General features: G+C 39.8%; 1 protein-coding gene across 2 annotated transcripts in view; it reads left to right on the plus strand.

Annotated features, from left to right (window-relative positions):
- The window catches only part of LOC104692010 (fructose-1,6-bisphosphatase isozyme 2), a 21,046-nt gene extending 2,172 nt beyond the window's left edge, over nucleotides 1-18,874 (plus strand). The window contains exons 2-7 of one of the 2 annotated variants that reach the window (XM_010403729.3): nucleotides 722-884; nucleotides 1,819-1,911; nucleotides 7,340-7,480; nucleotides 8,673-8,810; nucleotides 14,807-14,926; nucleotides 18,051-18,874. In XM_010403729.3, the coding sequence (XP_010402031.1) occupies nucleotides 722-884; nucleotides 1,819-1,911; nucleotides 7,340-7,480; nucleotides 8,673-8,810; nucleotides 14,807-14,926; nucleotides 18,051-18,245 (850 nt within the window). In that variant the 3' untranslated portion in view covers nucleotides 18,246-18,874. The remainder of the gene's footprint in view (nucleotides 1-721; nucleotides 885-1,818; nucleotides 1,912-7,339; nucleotides 7,481-8,672; nucleotides 8,811-14,806; nucleotides 14,927-18,050) is intronic. The other variant, XM_019288368.2, reaches the window with a different exon arrangement.
- Nucleotides 18,875-19,539: the final 665 nt, after the last annotated feature.

Here is a 19,539-nt window from a genome sequence, read left to right on the forward strand (position 1 = left end):
TGAGTAAGACAAAAGACCTACTCCACTCCCAGCTAAGGCCTGCAACTGACCAACATCATCCTAGGGACTAATTACTTGCCTCTTTCTCCTCCTTTCTCCACCCCCCCCCCTACTACTATACTGTGTCAATGTCATTAGCATACCTCTAAAACCAGGATAGGGAAAGGAAGCATCATCCTAACTCAGCTGAGGATCATGGAACAAAACAGACCTTGATCCTGAGATACAGTTCCATATGGCAAATTCCCTGGGGATGTCTTTGAAGTCCTAATTTGGGGTTGGCTGGGGACTGAGTGAATGTGGGTTAAAGGACCATCACAGAGCTCTCAGCAGCTGGTGGCAGAAAATAATGCAGATGCTCACTGCATTTTCTGCTTCCTTGAAACTGCAGCCAGCTGCTTCATGGAACTGCTAGGGAAGCCTGGCACTTAGCACCTGGGCTGTAGGCTCTGCTTCTGGCCTGGAGAACATCCACACAGGACCAAAAGGACACAGGTAAAGCCCCAAAATTATACCATTGTCCTTTCTCTTTCTCATGCATGCTTTTATTTTCTAGCAGCAGCAAGAGTCTTATAATGCACCTTAGCTGTTTAATCCAAAGATGATATAAAGGTGTAGGAAGATAAGAGGAAGGAACCACCTTGACTTGTTGGGGTTTTTTTCCTAAAAGTCTGTAATGTTGGCCTCCTTCAGGTTGCTTGACGATTTTACTGTTCTATAGGTTTGGTATAGCTGGCACTGTGAATGTGACGGGTGATGAGGTGAAGAAGCTGGATGTATTATCCAACTCCCTGGTGATTAATATGCTCCAGTCCTCCTACAGCACCTGCGTCCTGGTCACAGAGGAGAACAAGGAGGCCATCATCATCCCGAAAGACAAGAGGGTCTGTGCCTTAGGGCGGGGGGTGGGAGGGGTGGGGGTTGTCGGCTCAGGCAGCAGCAGGTGGCACTCTTGCTTCAAGTATGAAACCTGGCCCTGGCCCCCAAACCCAACCCTTCCCAAGGGAATTCAGAAAATTTGCACCATTTCTGCGCTGTTTTCATTAATAACTGTAGTGCATGGCACGATTTCAACAGCTAAAAGAGACGTGGAGAGTAAAATTATTATTAAAGTTTTGTGAAGGGAGGAGACTAATTATTTTTAAGCTTGTTAACACATCCCAAATCCCAGGTGTAAGTGTACTATTACATTCCCTGACCACCGGTGCAATGGTTTTGGATTACATTAGTATTTAGCAAGATAAAATGAGATGAGAGGCTGGCAGAACTGAGTTTTATGTTACATGTCCAAAGGAAACACCTGACTGCTTCATCAGGCTTCCCCCAGGAGGGGATCCTATTACAGCGAGTTGCTGTTCACGCTGATGTAACCCTGCCCTTTCCTGAAGATTTTTTCTTTCTGCCTTCTTACTCTCAAACCTCACAACACAGCGAAATCCTTTCATTCGCAGCAAAAAGTAGCAAAACTAAACAAATCTATTCGGGGAAGAAAGATACTTGCTTCCAGAATGAGTCACTCCTTTTGCTTTTAAACTGCGCTGCTTTTCTTGCACTGCTTGGCAGCAGAGGACTGCTCCTCTGTCATCTATTTGTACTGTCTAAGCAGAAACATGTCCTCTCCAATTTCTCTGGCAGGCCCTTGGGGGTCGGTGCTGTGCTGCAGCGCCAGCTGGGTCACCAGTGCAGCCTCCTCTGACGAGACATAGCAGGCATGTTTGGAGGGCTAAATGCAGACACAAAAACATGTTTTCAAGTAAAAGGAAATAATAATGCAAAACAACACATTATGTAATGCTTCCCTTGCCACTTCTCTTTTAGGGTAAATATGTGGTGTGCTTTGACCCCCTTGATGGTTCGTCCAATATAGACTGCTTGGCACCAATAGGAACAATATTTGCTATCTACAAAAAGGTAAGAGGATGGGCAAGTCACACATGGCACGATTCACTTGGTGAAAGAAAAATATCCTGCCTAGTTTCTTTCCTAGGTCCCTTAGGTGTCTCTGGGAAAAACGTAGCCTCAGAAAGAGTAGACGAACACTTGTTATTCACGTGTGCTAAAACGCTGTCTGAATTCACAGGAAGGGGACAGCCAGCCCCATGGAATTGTTAGGTGGCAGCACTTCCCTCCTCCGCACACAAAGGCCCTTAACTACAACCATCTCACCCGCAGGGCAGCTGGTTAGCTCCTTCAGTGATGCTTGGCTCAGTGTTACGGTGCCTCTTGGACACGCACTGCGAGGGGCTGGCGGCCCTGAACCGTGCCGTGGTCAGCAGCGCGGTGGCCTCGCAGCGCCAGCTGCTGTGCCTGTCCTGGATGGGGGTTCACAAGCATGGTGACGATGGAGGCTGAAGGAAGCAATCACCTTCATTCATCCGTAGCATGTCTGCTCCCATGGGCTGCACAGAACAGCAGCTACGCAGTCAATTACAAATGCTAGTAGTTACAGTCATGCCAAGTCTTGTGATTTGTTTGCTAATCTCCCAGCAGTTCGTGTTTTTTCCGAAGCCTGAGCTCGCGGTCATATGACTGTGGGAGACCCTCAGCCATTGCTATTGTGAAATAACTGTTTACACTACTTGTGACTTCAAAAAAGTCTTTGCAAATTCAGATGTTACACTTCAAACAAATGAAGACATGTTTTTAAAGTCTCTCTCACCTCTTTGCTCATAATTTTCAGCTGGCTAGTCCTTGGTTTTTACATCTTGTAGGTAATACAATAGTCATCACTGTTGAGAATATGCATCTACTAGTGAATCAAATAGTTATGGCACAATCTCAAGAGGGTCGTGGCACAAGCCAAGTCCTGGAATTTGGCTGTCCACAGTTAATGGTTAGTGCAAAACCACACCATAGATGCAGTACAGGCCAGACAACACTGAGGTGGTGCCTGGGTATGATTTTGGAAAAAGCATCCCCGGGGCTACCTCCAGTACCATGGAGTATCTTGCTTTTTGCAGGGAAAAGAGTTTATTTGTATTCATGAAATCCAGGAAATGTGTTCTTATGTTAAGCAAAGGGACTGCCACCCTTTTCATCTATCTCTCCAAAGATACCCTAAATGACAACATCAGCTCCCAGTATTTGCAGTAGGCAATAGCTGCATTGTCCAACATTCTTAAAGGTAGTAAGAACCATCTTACAAATACTAAACATCATCTTTCTCTTTAGAAATGCTGTGTTAACTTAGTCTGTGTTAACTTACAGTTAACTGTGTAACTATAAAGGCAAGTGCTCAGTGTGATTAATATAGCTTAGAAGATTGAAATACCAATTAGATTTCTCTGCCATCTTTTACTTACCTATAATATGTATGAAGACTATGGACTGCCCAGGATTCTGCTTCAGAATAAGAACATTTTCCAGATTTCCAAATGCTCAAGATTTCAAATAATTTTGTGATCCTTTCACAGTTGTTGTATTGTATATTAACATATTTGTTATAAACAGTTTCTAATTTACCAGTTTCCATGTGGGTAGACGCCTTTCAGAGCTTCATAGAAATAAAATTACATTGCTTTGTACAAATAGTTCAGATCCAAATGAAAATGCTGCTGTTAGAATGGAATGAAGCAGCATTTGTCAATTAAAAGATCAACTTTACAAGAAAATTTTCATTTTTCTCTGGAAAGTTAGAAACAATGTTGAATTTACAGGCTTTCACTTAAATAGCACTTTCCATTAAAATGCTAATTACAAAGTACAAGTTAATTAATGTACCTTCCTCTCAGCACAGTATCATAGCAACACTATTACATTTAAACACTACTAATTTCAAATCCTTTGAAATTATTGAATAAGTGCTTTATTGACTGTTACTAAAGGGCAGTGTGAAAGAATGAAAGTGAGATATTTATTCCAGTGGATAAGTATCAATTAAGAAAGAAAACATAATTTCATCAATTTAAAGTTCATTAACAACACTTTTGAAAAGGTAGACCAATTGTGATTCCAAATGATGAACCGTAGCACCGACCAATTCTGAGATGAGCGCATGACTAATTTTTTCACCATGTCTCACCTTAGCTTCATTTCCAAAGGTACACTCTTTAGAGCAGAAACATTTGGCTTATTTTAGAAAAAAAAGTAACAGATAATAAGCACCCTTATAGAAAGGCCAGACTTGGACATTATATTTCAGTCCTGAAAACAGTTGTCTGATGGCTCCCAATCCAAAGCCTCCACCATGGTGGGAAGGACCATTTCCTCATGTTGGAAAAGCACTGTATCAGTTTCTTAGTGAAAGCCGTGAGGAAATGAATACTATCTCAGGTTTATTTCATTTTCCACCTGGCCTCTGATTTCTGAAACAAGGGTGGTGCTGTTGAAAATCAGAAACACCAGAAAAGTGGGGCTGAGGGAGGAGCCTGGCAGAATCAGCAGAGGATTGGGCCTCGACAGCTGCTGCCGCTGAGGAGCTGTCAGTTGCCAAAGCATCAGGATGTGGTGACAATAAATATTTTTTGCTTGGGTTCTTCCTGGGTTTTCATTCCACTCAGCTGAACCTACATCTGTTAATTCGTATTGCACAAATATGCTATGAAACTATCTTGCTTTGTTTCACTCTGGTTTTAGTTTGTAACTTTGCCCAATGCCTCTGATGTGTTTTATTTGCTACCCTTCATTGTCAGGAAGACAATGGCCTCCCCTGCACATGGTCCTTCACAGAGAAGGTGTAAGAATTCAGTATAAACACAAAGGATACTCACGAAACACCTAATACAAATGGAGACCTGGAAATCAAGTCATTTTAGTGCTGCTCGCAGTGGTAATGAGAATTCCCTCATGATCAATGGCAGGAAAATCACACACACAAAAAATTTCAAACTCAGATATCACCTGAGGGTACCCCTGTAGCCAAACTCTGCAACTCTTGTTTCATCTGCTTCACACCAATAATGGATTACAGTGGCAGAGTCACTACAACTCATTATTTGCAGTCCATCTGCATATTTTATTGCATTGCATGAAGGTTTCACTACCACCATCATATTCAAAATATAATGGACAGGAGATCCATCTGTGCACCAGAAAGAAGAGAAAATAGCAATTGTCAGAGTGTACTGGCCAGCTTAATTCCCTGGTTTGTTTAATAGTACATGGTACTTGGCAGGACAAAACTCTTGCAGTACTAACATTGAAGTATCAGCTGATATGTAGCTTTTTCACATTCTAACTAGGTCTGCAAAATGTTTGTTTCAAACTGAGCTTTTCTCCTTCTTTTTGGAAGCTAGCTCTTGGAAACACAGTTGTGAACAAGGATGAAAAAACAAGTGAATTAGGCCCAACTGCCCATACCTTGAGGGAGGAGTTCCTCTTTTTTTTTTCAGAATAGTCAACATACATATAGCTTCTCAGCCATATTAACATAGAAAGTGCATTTAATAGGACTGAAAAGCTCATCTCAGAAAAAAATATATTTAAAACCGGTATATTTATAACCAGAAGTTACATATATTGTGTACACACTGTATACTAGAAAACAAACCACTTTGCTCTATTTATACAAAACTGTTTTCTTTGATGAGAAGAGCATACAAAAAGCTATGACAACTATAATATGTTTGAAACTGTGTAAATACATGTTTAATTCTGCATTTGATGTTGCAAATAATTAGTCTGCTATAGACAACCATTGCTTTTGGTGGTGAGATGCATGTGCCATAGGGATGTAATTTTGAAAGAGATGATGCTATGTAGGCCATAATAGTTGGTATTGTAAGGATTGTTTCGCCAAGTATTGGCTACTATTAGTCAATATTCAAAGCTCTGAAATATGCAAACAAAAGCTTAAACTACTCTTCCTTCATTATCTGCATTATAACCTCTCAGAATAAGCAGCTTGATATAATTTCAAGGGACTGACTACCACATATATTTGTACATGCTATATTTCAGCTTCCATAAAGAGCTGTCTGTCAACTGGATTTTTTATTTCCACTGGAGAACTTGGCAAAATAATAATAATAATAATATTTTGAGCAAAATACACTTTAAAACTGTAAGTGAAGAAACAAAAGTAACAAAGTCTTTCAGCTGAAAATAAAAACATTTTGATGTGAAATTACTGTCTTCATGTACCAAGAAAGGTGTCATTTTGGTGTCCCACATCTCAGTTTTCCTCAGGGTGTTGGCATACAACGATGAATGGGATCACCTTGCTAGGACCCTCATGGGCAAATATTTTATTTTCTACACACGAGAGTCTTCATGCATCTTTACATTTTTTTAACCAAATGTTCAGGGCTAGACCTGCTCTTTCTATTTAGCTGCTACTCAATCTAAATAAGCCCTTGCAGTCACTGAGAAACTGTCTGAGTTTGGAACAATAAAATACTAAGCCATAGACTGAAGAAAGAGGGGGTTTCTCATTTCAATTCCTCATGGGCTACCATCAAAACATCCACACAAGACCCACCGCAACTGGTGAACTTTCAAATAAACATTGATATCAAAAAAACCCTCCCCATTTTGTAGTTGCAGGAGGTGAAGGCTGGAACCAGCCTTTCCAAGTATGGTTGGCTGTCGTCCTTCTTTAGCCCACCAGACAAACTCTTGTAAGCTGTGGCTGAGGCACACCCCTTGGGCTGGCTGGAAATATTTGCACCATGGCTGCTCGGGCTACTGTTGTTCCATGATAACCAAAGTGCCAAAACAAAATATGAATGTCAGCAATTGATTTAAAGCATGAAGTAAAATGCCCCTGAATGTTCTGTGTAGAGTTATATATGCATACCTGCACACGTGCACACTTTACATCATCAAATGCATGTTATTTTGTATATAATATGATGAACACGTGTATATAATACATGAACATTTATATCCCTTCAGTTATGCGTCTCTTCACTCAGCAGAGACCAAGGCACAAACTCAGTTCCATCATGATGTGCCTTATACCCTTTTATTCTGTACTATGGAAGCATTTTGTCTGTAATGTCAGTTACAGCATTTATCTCTCAGTTATTCCCTCTGAGGGGTGTCAGTGTGATAGGTTATGTTACATTTACAGAAAATTAGTACCTCTGCTCTGTCTCAGATTTCTGATGATTCTTAATTAATAGTCTGGGCTGTAATGCTAAGGGATCAGCTTTGTGTCAGGTATCATATTGATTGCGTGACTTGTACAAAATAACAAACTCTCAGCGTCCTGTCCCAGCATGTACATGTACCAGTACCAAACTTGCCCTTAATGAGTGGGAACAATCTCTGTTTTGGTTGTTGCAAAGGCCTGTACAGACAGAAAAAGGAAATCTGTCACACATTGTTATTGAAATGTTATTTTTATTGTTCATTATCAGAATTTAACCTTTGGTCCAATGGTAATATTTCCTCACAGGAAACAGACAATGAGCCCTCTGAAAAAGATGCTTTACAGCCCGGACGCAATATTGTTGCTGCAGGCTATGCCCTGTATGGTAGTGCTACGCTGGTTGCCCTCTCCACAGGCCAAGGAGTGGACTGCTTCATGCTCGATCCGGTACAGTAGTGGTGTTGATCACATAGGCACTATCTTTTAGAGCTTCCTGTGCTTGGTTTTACTTGTTTTTGTTAATCCTTGTCTCTATAATCTGTCCACTTTACGCACTTCTTTTTTCCATGTCCTGGAGCAGCCCAACTTCTCTTTACAAGTATTTAATAATACATGAGCATGTGGATTGCAATACCTTCTTGGTTTTCTTCTACTCAATAGAAGAGAAATTAAGTTAAATTCTTTGGGTTTGAAACCCTCTTCCTTCAAACCAACACTTCAGAAAATTTAATCTGTACAGCGTCTTTGTCTTCACTTAAAGGAACCTGTGTTTATTTTATTCTTGATTTTTCTGTCTGAAGAAGAACATCAGCATGTTCACTCTTTAGCCTGAGGCAAGGACCATTTTTTTGATAGCTCATGCCCGGTGATGTTTCATTTCCTGAGTGCAGTACAGTTGTATGGCTGTCACCTAATGTGCATACCCAAAAATTTGCAAAAGCACGATAATGCCTGTACAACTGAACATGTGCCACTCTTCAGTGCCCAGGAACACAATGAGTGTTACTGTGGGAATGTAGGAAGATCATTCATTTGTAAAACCAGAATTAGATGTGGGCAATTACATAGGAGTTTTGTTTCTTATGTTGTTTTGTTTTGGTTTTTTTTTAATAAAAGGGTGAATTATTACCAAAACTTCTTGTAACCTTTGTAAATAGTCTCATTCCTAGTGGGAAGAACTGGGGGATGAACTGCTTTGGTTGAGACAGAGAAGGTAGAAATTTAAATCAAACTGCAGACAGCAACACATGAGGGTAGCTGACCACATTCACTTTAAGATATTTAGACAAGCCAGGCAAGAAGGGTTCAAAAATTAGAAGACAGCATCATTTCTTAATTGGAATCTTATGATTTGTGGACAGAGATTCATTATCCATCTGCTATCAGGGCTGATTCATGTTCTTTTGATACTCTATACCAATTCAATTTTGTTTATAGTACCAATGTGACAAGTTTTCATTAATTTAATGCAAATTCTCTGCTTTTGTCTCTTTTGAAATACTGTGAGGTTATACACCAGACTGGTGCTGAAAGGATCAAGCTGTGCTAGCATTTCTGCCATCTCTAGTGTGACAACTGTTACGGAAAGTCAACAAAATTTTCTGCTGCTTGCTAATATCTCATTTATCCTGTCCTGCAGGGTCTTGGTGAATTTATTTTGGTGGACAGAGATGTTAAAATCAAGAAGAAGGGGAAAGTATACAGTCTCAATGAAGGTTATGCAAAGTATTTTGATCCTGCAATGACAGAATATTTGCAAAAGAAGAAATTCCCTGAGGTAAGAAAATATTAGCACTGTACCCAATGTACCATGCACTGGCTAGCACTGCATTCCATGCAGTCCTGGCTGATGGAAAAGGATTTGAAGGTCTTTCTGAGTTCAGACCCATGTAACCCTTTTATACCATCAGGTCCATTTTAGATATGCATCTAATGGAGCTTTTTATTTGGCATCCTGACATCTTTTATAACTTAGACTTCGGTAAATAAAATCATATCTTGTTCGTGTGAAGGGAAATGTGCTGAAGAGCCAGATCTTTCAACAAAGATCTGGAACTGTGCACACCAAATTTGGGGATACCCTCATTTTTTAGCTTTATCTGAATATGCAGTTCAGTCATACATGCAGCTGGGCATTTAGAGCTAGATTCCATGTGCTGCTCAGAAGGTGCTTGCTGGAATCTGGGTAGCATCACCTTCACCTTCCTGTATCTGCTTGCATCTGAAAATGTAGTATCATTCTTACATGGTCTACTTGCATCATATGGAGCATGAACCAACCTATAGGCTGGGGAGAAAACCCAAACACATGATGTGAGGCACAATTTCACTATATTTGGTTGTTAAAAGAGGGACATCCCATGTCTGATGAACTTCCTTGGAGAAATACAATTTTGTATGGCCTCTTATCAATGCTAGGAGGACAGAACACAAGCTCTCAATGTGGAAAGCTGGAAGCTATATGAAGAGTAATTCATAATGAAATATTGTGATGTGGATCAACCCAGGACTTAATTTGGTCAGGAAACTGGTTTATAAACTCTTCCTATTAAAAAAAATCATATTATTTTTAAGTTATTAGTTGTCATATGTTGTCATATATTTGTAATATGGTTTGTGTTAAAACCTCAGGGTGCTGTACAAGGGAAATATAATGAGTAATCATTTAAACTATAGTCCCATGATAAGCTCCTCCTTCTGAGCTAAACAACCTGGATTTACTCCATCGGCTATAGCTGCAAGACTACTGACTGAATATCAAACGCCCTTTTTCATGTTACCCAGATTGTAACTACAAAGAGTGTCACATCACAGCATTCTTAATATATTAACTTTGAATATTTGAGGTTATTTTGAGACTTCAAAGTCTGCATTCATTTCAGCTGTGAGAGAAGCAGAAGCCCAGGACACAACTTTCATACTTCCTGAAACCTAGTCCAAGGGAAGGACCTCTGTGCTTCTCATTCTGCTCATGTTATAATAGGCTATGTATTCAGTATAATGCACTAAGACTGGACTTATTAATTTGTGGTTTTGCAAAGCACCAGTGTTACTTAAAGTAAAACTCTTAAATGCATCAGCCCCATGCAACAAGGAAAAGACTGAGGAGATTTCAAACTCAGTGGAAAGACCAGGCAGAAGTATTTCACCACAGGATCAGTGAGGACAGCTGTATCATGTGACTTACTAAATCTTTAATTTAGGACATACCAGAAAAAACTCGTTTGCAAACACTATTTTATCTCAAATCTGTGCATTTGATGAAAACCTATTGAAATTGTTGGTCTAATGCAACAGAAGTTGGCAGATGTTTTTGTTGCAGCACAGAAGTACATGGGTTATTTGGGGCAGGGGAAATCTCCTTAGTTGTACTGAACAAGCACATTTTTTGCTGCTCTGAGATGTACAATTGTCTGCATGAGAGGGGCTGAGGCATAAATGTTATGGCCATGAAGCACAAGGCAGTGCCCTGCCCATCTGAAGCTTGTTATGAATCTGAGTTTCGGAAACAGCATAACTCAGTTCCTTGATTTGGAAAGGACATTTTATTTGCATTGTGGGGAGGACTAGACAGAAAAGGTGCTAACATTCCCATGTAGCATGAAACATGCTTTCTGGCCTCATCTGCAAACCTAACCAGCTACAGCCACATGGGTGATGTTCCTACTCTCCCTACAGGAGCCAGGTGGAGTTTTCACAGCTTTGGTCTCTGTCCCCTTCTCTCCAGCATGCAGAAGGATAGTGAGGATGTCTGCTGGATATCCCCTGCCTGTGACTTGAGGAGGAACTGACATGTGGGCATCAGGGAACACCTTCTTATTCAGGCAGATCATCCACCCTATATTCTTCTGGCCACTAGAAGCCAAGAGACTAGGCATCAATTTTAGCTATTTGTCACTTTCTTGCATTTTTCTTCCTTTGATCTTACCTGTATTAACTCATTTCTGTGATTCTTGGTCAACATGCTGTTCAGATGTCTCTCTGACATTGCCACAAAAAACTGAACAGTTAAAAATAAAACAGGCAAACAAAAGTAGAATATTGTCCACAACACATCCTATGTTCTGTATCATTGTCATCGGCAACGAAACACTAAAAATCAACTATTCATGAGTAAAAGAGAGATTTCCCTTTACTGTCTAACATCAGTGTCTCAGAGCAGACAGTTTGGACTACAAAGCTGCATTGACCCTCAAAGTTTCTTGTGGATCACCATTTACCTAAGGCATCAATTCTGAATAAAAAGCACTAGAGAAATGCTGGTGTCGTGCAGGTCAGACCTAAGCCTCCTAGTATTATCATGAAGTGAGTAATGTATGTCTAACCACATCTCTTCTGGTATGAGAGTAAAGCTAACTTTTTATTAAGCATGACAAAATCATGCTGCTGCTTAACCAGTTTGAAGACCAAATTTCTGTTTGCAAATTTGCCTGTAATGCAATGTGTTTACTCCAGTCTGCAATGCTTAATGGGCACTGCTGGGCCAGAAACTGTCTCTGCACAGATTTTACTATAACTCCTCCCCAAAAGGGGTTCTTCCTCCCATAATGGCTGCAAGGCCTTAGCTTCTCTCTGGCACTGGTTCACCCATGGAAGAATTTGGAAACACCCTTTGGACATTATCACACTTTGCTATGACACCTATTTTTATCTTTGCTTCCTACAGTCAGGCACAAGAGAAGCTGAGTCCCATCACAGTTTGCTGATGATGGGACCTATGCACTTGAGACTCCCTGGCTAAGGATTTGTCTCAGCAGTATCATTAAAAACTTGCCATCAACAGCACATTTCACTAGGAAGCATTCTTCTGTCAACTAGCCAAGCTGTGTCTGAGTGACACAAAAAAGCTAGTAAAACCACTACACTTTTGTCACCGCATCTCTATGTGGAGTAAGGGATGCAAGGTGTTGCTGTTGTGGTCTTCAGAAAAGATTTCTTGCCCCCCTCCTCTCCTAGTCATCATATTTATGTAAGAAAAACCTGGTCTTGTTCTGCTGTGGAAGAACAGGGCTGCCAGAAATCAGTAGAATAAAGAAATTAAAAATTGACTTCTATCAGAATGTGAAGAAAAAAATTACAGGACTTATCTGTTATGAATAATTTTTGATCATTTGCATCAAGCAAAAAAAAAGCAGCAGAAGGGGTAAAATGAAGAGTAGCCACCTGTCTACTCAAACACCATGGACGCTGACCAAGGGAACATGAAGGTTCCCCAACTCTTTCTTTGGCATTGACTGAACAATCAGAAGGACTTATTGAGCAAACACAGAGCGCGGCATTACTGAGAACTTGGGATGTACCTGTCTAGCATTCATGCTCTGTCATGCTGTTTGAGAAGAAAGCCTGGGCAATACGCCAACATGCATACAATACCTATTAACTTCCTCATCTGTAAAAAAAATGCATGAGCAACAAAACTGGAGAAACAAGAAATAACATTTCACTAACTAAGGAGTATTTATTCTTCCCATGCAGACAGCTGTACGCTAAAGGAAGTAAAAATTTTATTTCAGTATGTGGTTCAAGTGACAACCTTATCAAAATGGAGGAATTTATCGTCTGTATTTTTCTCAGCAGATTCCCAGCACTGTGTCCATAGCAGGTGGATATCTATCTGGGTAAGAAGCAACTAAAATTGTCAGTGGCATCTCATCAGCTTGGAATATCCTGAGTTGGAAGGGAATCCACAAAGCATCCTTCACATAACACTGTCCATGTACACACAAATTATGTAAATAATCTGCATGTGAATAGGAAACCTAGCACATTCCAAACCTGTCAGATGATGTGCACACAGGTGGCTCAGCTGTGCAGCTTGTGGTCAGTATATTTTATACCTGTGGTTTGCAGATGTCTTATTTGATAATGTCATTGAAGCAATCCTTAGCAGTCTGGTTCAGGGGCTGCTTGTTGATATGTTACGGCTTTTCTTAGTGTTCAACAAACATTTCTTAAGACTCAGTTCATTACCTTTTGAAAACACAAAAGAAAGTTCTTCCTTTGCTTGTATTTTTAAAGGTAATTTGAGACTATAATTACATCTTTCCCAGAGGTTAACTGAAAACTTACCTTTGTTTCTCTTTAATACCTCTTAAGGTGTTTGGCTTTTTCTGATGTCAGATTTTCACTTTGCAAAGTCACAAGTACAAACAACTGTGAGATGGAGGAGCTATCATTTGAAGCCTAAACATGCAATTATTTGAGCATAAGCTACAAAAAAAGAGGGAGCAAATACTTAAAAGCTTTGTTCACTTGTGCTTACAATCAGTAGGACCAGATTTAAACAAAACTAAATGTAAACGCTCTAGTCTGTGTCTTATCCATCATGTCTTTCATAGTTTGCATTGTTTTCTTCTGAATTTTTGATAGTTCTCCTAACGGGTACAACGAGAATCATGAACAAGGGTTATTACATAGCCTGGAATTGGGCTCTTTTCAATTTTATTATCAGCTATATCAAATATCCAAGTCTTATCTTTAGCAGCATAGGAATTAACTTCCTAATGTTCTGTTCCTTTATAATATGTAATTTCATGAGAATCTTTTCCCATTTTAAAAGAGAGTACTTATCAAAACTTCACACTTGCATTGAACAATTTGAAAAAGTGATCTCAAAATAGAATTATGTTTTTCTTTATTTTCTTTCCAATTTTTCCCCCAGCCATCCTTATGATTTTAGTGGGAAAGGTGACTAACTTGTGGTATCTGAAGGTCCTGGAGCTGGCATTGCTGAACAAGTTATCTATGTATTTTTCTGGATGTAGTATCAATACAGAATGAGCTTTGCAGAAAGTGCTAAGATCTTTCATTAGAAAACTGATCCACATGGAAAAAAACATGCCGAGATCTTTTCAGACTTTTATCACTGTAATATAAAAACATATATGTGTATTAAATGTGCACAAAGTTCAGTCTCTAGTAGTGTTCCGGGAAGATGAAAATTCCTCCCCAGCTTTATTGAAGGCAGAATGAGAGATATGAAAAGACCAGCAGAATTTTTCTCTTAAAAAGCCTTCCTTCAGTTTACATCTGTATTTTGTATCTCCCCTTCATAAAAGTATGGGGACATGTCATTCCATTTCTTGAGCGGAGCTTATTTTGTCTACTGTATCTACTTCTGTTTGTTCAAGACACCTTGCTTGTGTTCTATATTTTCTACCTAACCATTTTTATGGCCAGCAGACCTGAGACTGACATGAATACTTCCTTGATTGCTCTTGCTAAAATGACCTCTCCTTCAACTACATCGATTTCTAAGCTGAGAGCAAGGAGAATTACATTCATGAATAAATCACTATCTCCCAAATTAAGGGGCAGAATGAATGCTATGACTAATTTCACCACTTGACAAATAAGCTAAGAGGTAAAAGTTGGAGTCCTCTTGGAACCATCTGGACATGTAGTGGGGTGACATCCCTCCTCATGCTCAGGCTTAGGAACCAGTGAAAGATCAAAAATCAAATTACTTCCTCGTTCTGATAAGGTGAAGAAGTTTTCAGTTCCTTGGTTTTTCACAGGCTGGGGTTTGATTCCAAATTGTTCACTCAAATGACAGGCACTCTGGTTTGCATACTGTGAATGAAGCTCTTTAAAACACTTATTTTTGAAGCCTGTAGACGATCACATCTTACAAAAGACTAAGCTTAGGACTGATTTCGGTATTTGCAGTATCCATAAGCAGCCATTGATTCCTGTTTCATACCAAAATTACATTTTTCCATGCTACTATCTGTCTAGCCTGGTAAATATAATGCTTTACTCTATGTTTTTCAGGATGGCAGTTCCCCATATGGTGCCAGGTATGTGGGGTCCATGGTAGCTGATGTTCATCGTACATTGATGTACGGTGGGATTTTCATGTATCCTGCTAATCAGAAGAGTCCTAAAGGAAAGGTATATAATTGAATTCCTTTCTGGTGAACTTAGCCAACCTAACACCTCTAGTATTACCAGAGCAGTAGTTCAGCTAAATAAAGAAATAATAAGTTTCTACTGTGGAAAAAATTATTAATGAAAATGATAGTGCAATCGAATTTAGGAAAGAAATTTGGGCAATTGCTAATTTAGGCCAGAAATCTTCCTGTGTGCTTTTATATTATGAACTACTCAAACGGTTTTCACCACAACGAAGGACTTAATTAATTTTCTAAAGATAATATTTCAGTACCATAGAATCCCATTGAGACACCTGTGCATAGCTGGTGGATACAACACGGACCCAGGGAGGACCTCTGCTCTTTAAACTGACAACTAGAGTTATCCCACCAGCCGATGGGATACGCTGAGCCCCAGAAAGGGTTTTGTCCAATGCTAGAAAAACAAGTTTTCCTACGTTATGTTTCCAAAGGGCAATGAGCTTATATGACCAGCTCTGCAAACTCGGGCTTCTGCCACCTGGTCAGAAAAGGTGATTACAGTGGAAGGTGGGCTTCATGCATGCTGAGATCAGTATTTTGGGAAAATATGAATTCCCATTTGGACATCTGTACAAAATGCACCATGACAATGCAGTGCAGTGCAGTGCAGTGCAGTGCAATGCAGTCAGTCTTTGACCATTGTCAACCTCAACTTCTCTCCTGTAGCATCAGATATCCTTATCATCAGCTTTCTAAACAAATATCTTTTAAGAGACCTAGTCACACAGCTTATCTGTGGACCAACAGTAAACTACAGGTCATCCTTAGGAAATTATTGGCTCAAGTATATAATTATTGGCTCAGTACATAATAGATTGGACATGGTGTTCTGACTGCAACACCACATCCTTTCCTGATCTACACCGTACTTAAAACCTTCTACTTAAATGCTTTTGCATCCATGCCTGGTATGTGGAGGAATCTGCCCCATCTCCCACACTGGTGTCAGAATATCCTGATGTCTACAGTCTCTAGGGAAAGAGGACTACTGGTTCCATCATGGTGAGCTTGTATTTACCAAAATACCAGCAGATCCAAATGGTCCTCAAAGCAAAAACAGGAAAAGAATTCCCTTCAAGATACACAACAAAAAATATCTGCATGTTTGTCCAAGCAAAAGTTACTTAAATTCTTGAATCAGCATCCCAGGGAAAAAAACCCAAAAACCCCTCGCTAAATGATGTGGATCTGTTTGTACATGAGAGAAAGAGACCAAAAAGGAATTTGCTGTGTGTGAAAAAAGTGGGTGTGCTGACTGGCCTCTTCGAATTAAACTTTTTGCTTTGAAATCTGTATTAAACCATTGTTGAAAAGAGAGAATGAGAAACAGGACAAAAGAACAAAGGAACAAAGTACATAACTTCATAGAAATAAAGGTTTCCACAGGAGGTGGCCCACATTTATTATTGGATTGCTCTGGCTTGCACAGCCATAGTAAAGAGAGTAATGGAAGAAGCAAAACATGCTATCATTACAAATAAAAGTTTTCTTTCCTTCTCAGAGTGCAGGTGTATATAGTTGTTTTCACATATATCTTTTCTTGTTGGAGAAATAATGCTCTTGTGGCAAGTGTCCCTTGTGGCATGTCCCCTGAAAGACAGTCTACGCACTTGGTTAGAGAGCTGAAAGGAATCAAATGTCACTGGAATTATCAAAAGTCTTTGGAGCAAATGCAAATGACATGCATGTAGGCCCTAACATATGCAGCTCCTTCTTTAAGAAGTAAAACTAAATGCTCAGTAAACACTACAACAAACAAATCCTCTTTTCAAATTATATATTTTGAATAACATTTTTTATAAACTTAAGACTTATAGTTCTCTATTAGGTGAAAAATGTTAAACCTATCTGAAGACAGAGCCCATCTGAAGATTCCTGAGTGCAATTGCACTGCTACCTGAAGAAAAACTGCATTCCTCAAGTTGCATAGTCACAGCTTAGCAACAAGAAACTTGAAAGGTGGTTCCATGGTGATACCACTGCTGTTTGCTGGCTCATGATCTTCCAGATTTGGGCCAACCAACAGGAAGAAGAGTGAAAGGTATTGGTCCTATGTTGCCTGTGAGATGGAGTCCTTGTACCAGAAGTAGCACTTCAGTGGGCTTTAAAGATAAGGAAGAAGGTAATATGGTGCTATTTAAGTTTGTGGTATATCATGGTTTTATTACAGTGTGCTAAAGGCACAATGGGTAGTGAAGTACTGTGTTCAATCCGTTTCTCTGTCTCTATATACAGTAGCATTCTGTTACACTTCCTTCTCCCCAGAAAGCATTCCCTCTTTTGCACATGTAAAGAGTCCGTTAAACAAAATATGTGCTAATATTGTTGTATGTGAGCACTTCAGAGATAAACCCACAGAAATAATGTCTGCTCAGAACTGACCAGCTATCATTGGTGTTCATTTAAACACAGAAACTTTTGGTATATGTCCTAAATAAGTTTGCATTCCACCAGAACACACTCACACCAAGAGGTAACATTTTAAAAAAATGTAAACAGGTATCAGGGTCCAAACCAAAAGGGAAAATTTGCTTTTAATAGATAACTGCAGCTCCTTCTGAAGCAACTGTCTGTATAAGTTCAGGCCACTAGTATCTATCTACATTTCTGAAGAGAAGCAATAAAATCCTGAAATTTGAAACTGGGAGCATCAAGTTTCAAACTCCAAAATATCCTGACTAAACTTAACATGATTATGCCAAGCTCTGAGTTAACACATAAAAGCTCCGTATGAGAAGATATTTTGGCTTTTCTTTCCCAGTACTGTTAGCTTAGCTGGCTTAACTGTTTTGCTGATGTCTGTGGGACACCCACTTTGACATTTTTGACAAAATACAGCTTCACTGGTACTGCATATCAGCTTGGAAATAATAGTGGTGATGTCTGGATGTATGGTCAGTGCACTGCTCCTCTGAACAGAAGGCTTTAGGGAAGGTGAGAAGAAGAGAGGGAAGGAGGGGCTCACGGAGAGACATTGCTTCTTGGGTCAATTGAAGTTTGGGACAAAATTTTCCAAAATCACAAAAGGAAAGCTAGCTTTTGGCAAGTCCTTTGATATAATTTCCCCCAAAGGCAATCATGTGTTTCCTTGTTCTTTCTAGCTCCGACTTCTCTATGAATGCAACCCTATGGCTTTCATCATCGAGCAGGCAGGTGGGATGGCAACTACAGGGACTGAAGCAGTGTTGGATGTGAAACCTGAGAATATTCACCAAAGAGTTCCTCTTATACTTGGCTCTCCAGACGATGTGCAAGAATACCTTGCATGTGTACAGAAGCACCAGAAGAGCAGCTAAAGGCTTTCCACATCAGACCTTGCTTGTCCATTTTCAGTCTCCAGGAAAAGCTTTACCTTTCAAAATGGTGGATTCTAGCAATTACCACCAATTTCTCAGTGAAAGTCCCACTTTACAAGAACAAGAAAAATAATGAGATTTCATTTCTCCTTGCAGGCAAGTGTAAAAACCCTTCAGTTGTGATTTATGCAGGGCAAGTGCAGAGACAGAGCCATGATTTCCAAACAGAAACTACTTACTTTATATAATACTAACAAAAGAAAGTAAATTGTATCAGTATCCCCATTTGATCTGAAGCTTTATATCTGACATCACATGGATGGCATTGTTTGCGACAGGATTTCCACATCAGTATTTGCAATGCCATTATCTGGATTTTCTGTCAGAGGCTTTCTTGCAGATGCTTTTTATCTTGACAGCCCTAAGAAGAGCAGAAGTCTCATGCTGTCTGAAACAGTATTTTTAAACTGTGAATTATGTATGTTTTGGGTAATTAATAGAGATGAAAAGGCTGCAGCGTTGCCACAGTATTTAATTTCTCATAAGAACAGGAATTATCGTGTATTATTTACACACAACTTTCAACACCACAACTTACAATAAACCATTGCTATGGATGTGACACCAAATCGTGCCTGTTCTGCTGATCCATTGTCCTCTGCAACAGAAGAGGGTACAAAGGCATTATTATACCTCCATTTTCTCTTACTTTGAAAGGTTCTTATTTCAGATTGATGCTTGCTCTTCTACACACGTTATATTGCCATTCCTAGTCACTGTGGTGTCCTGTCCTCAAGTGGAAGGGAACACTCAAGTTTTAGAGGCTTGTCATCAAAGGGAGCAACTAAAGTTAGACAGTCAGCAGAAGCTTACAAAGTTTCATTAGTAAATTCCACACTTAGCATGAGAATTGGTACAAAATAGCTCCTGATCTCCTAGAATAAGCACAAGGCAGTGGGGTTTGGATAAAGGGGTAGGGTAAAAGGGGAGAGAGGGGGAGGGGGAGAAAGAGAGAGAAAGAGAGAGAGAGAGGTGAATTAAAGAGGAGGGGGAAGGCAACAGAGGCACAGAGAAAGAGAGTTCTGGCTCCAGCATGGATCTAGCTGATGGGGAGTCCAGGGACCTGGGGGTGCACATGTGCCTGGGGTTTGTGAGGATACTTTTTTCCCTGCCATGGAGATAACTTTTTCATTTTCTATACAAATTATACAAAGTCTGTTCTTTCAGGCCTTTCTGGAAATGGGTCAGAGGGCTTCAGGAATCTTGGGTGGTTTTCATACCTCCCTACAATCCA

The sequence above is a fragment of the Corvus cornix genome, chromosome Z, assembly GCF_000738735.6.
Source record: "Corvus cornix cornix isolate S_Up_H32 chromosome Z, ASM73873v5, whole genome shotgun sequence".
Taxonomy (NCBI): Eukaryota; Metazoa; Chordata; class Aves; order Passeriformes; family Corvidae; genus Corvus; species Corvus cornix.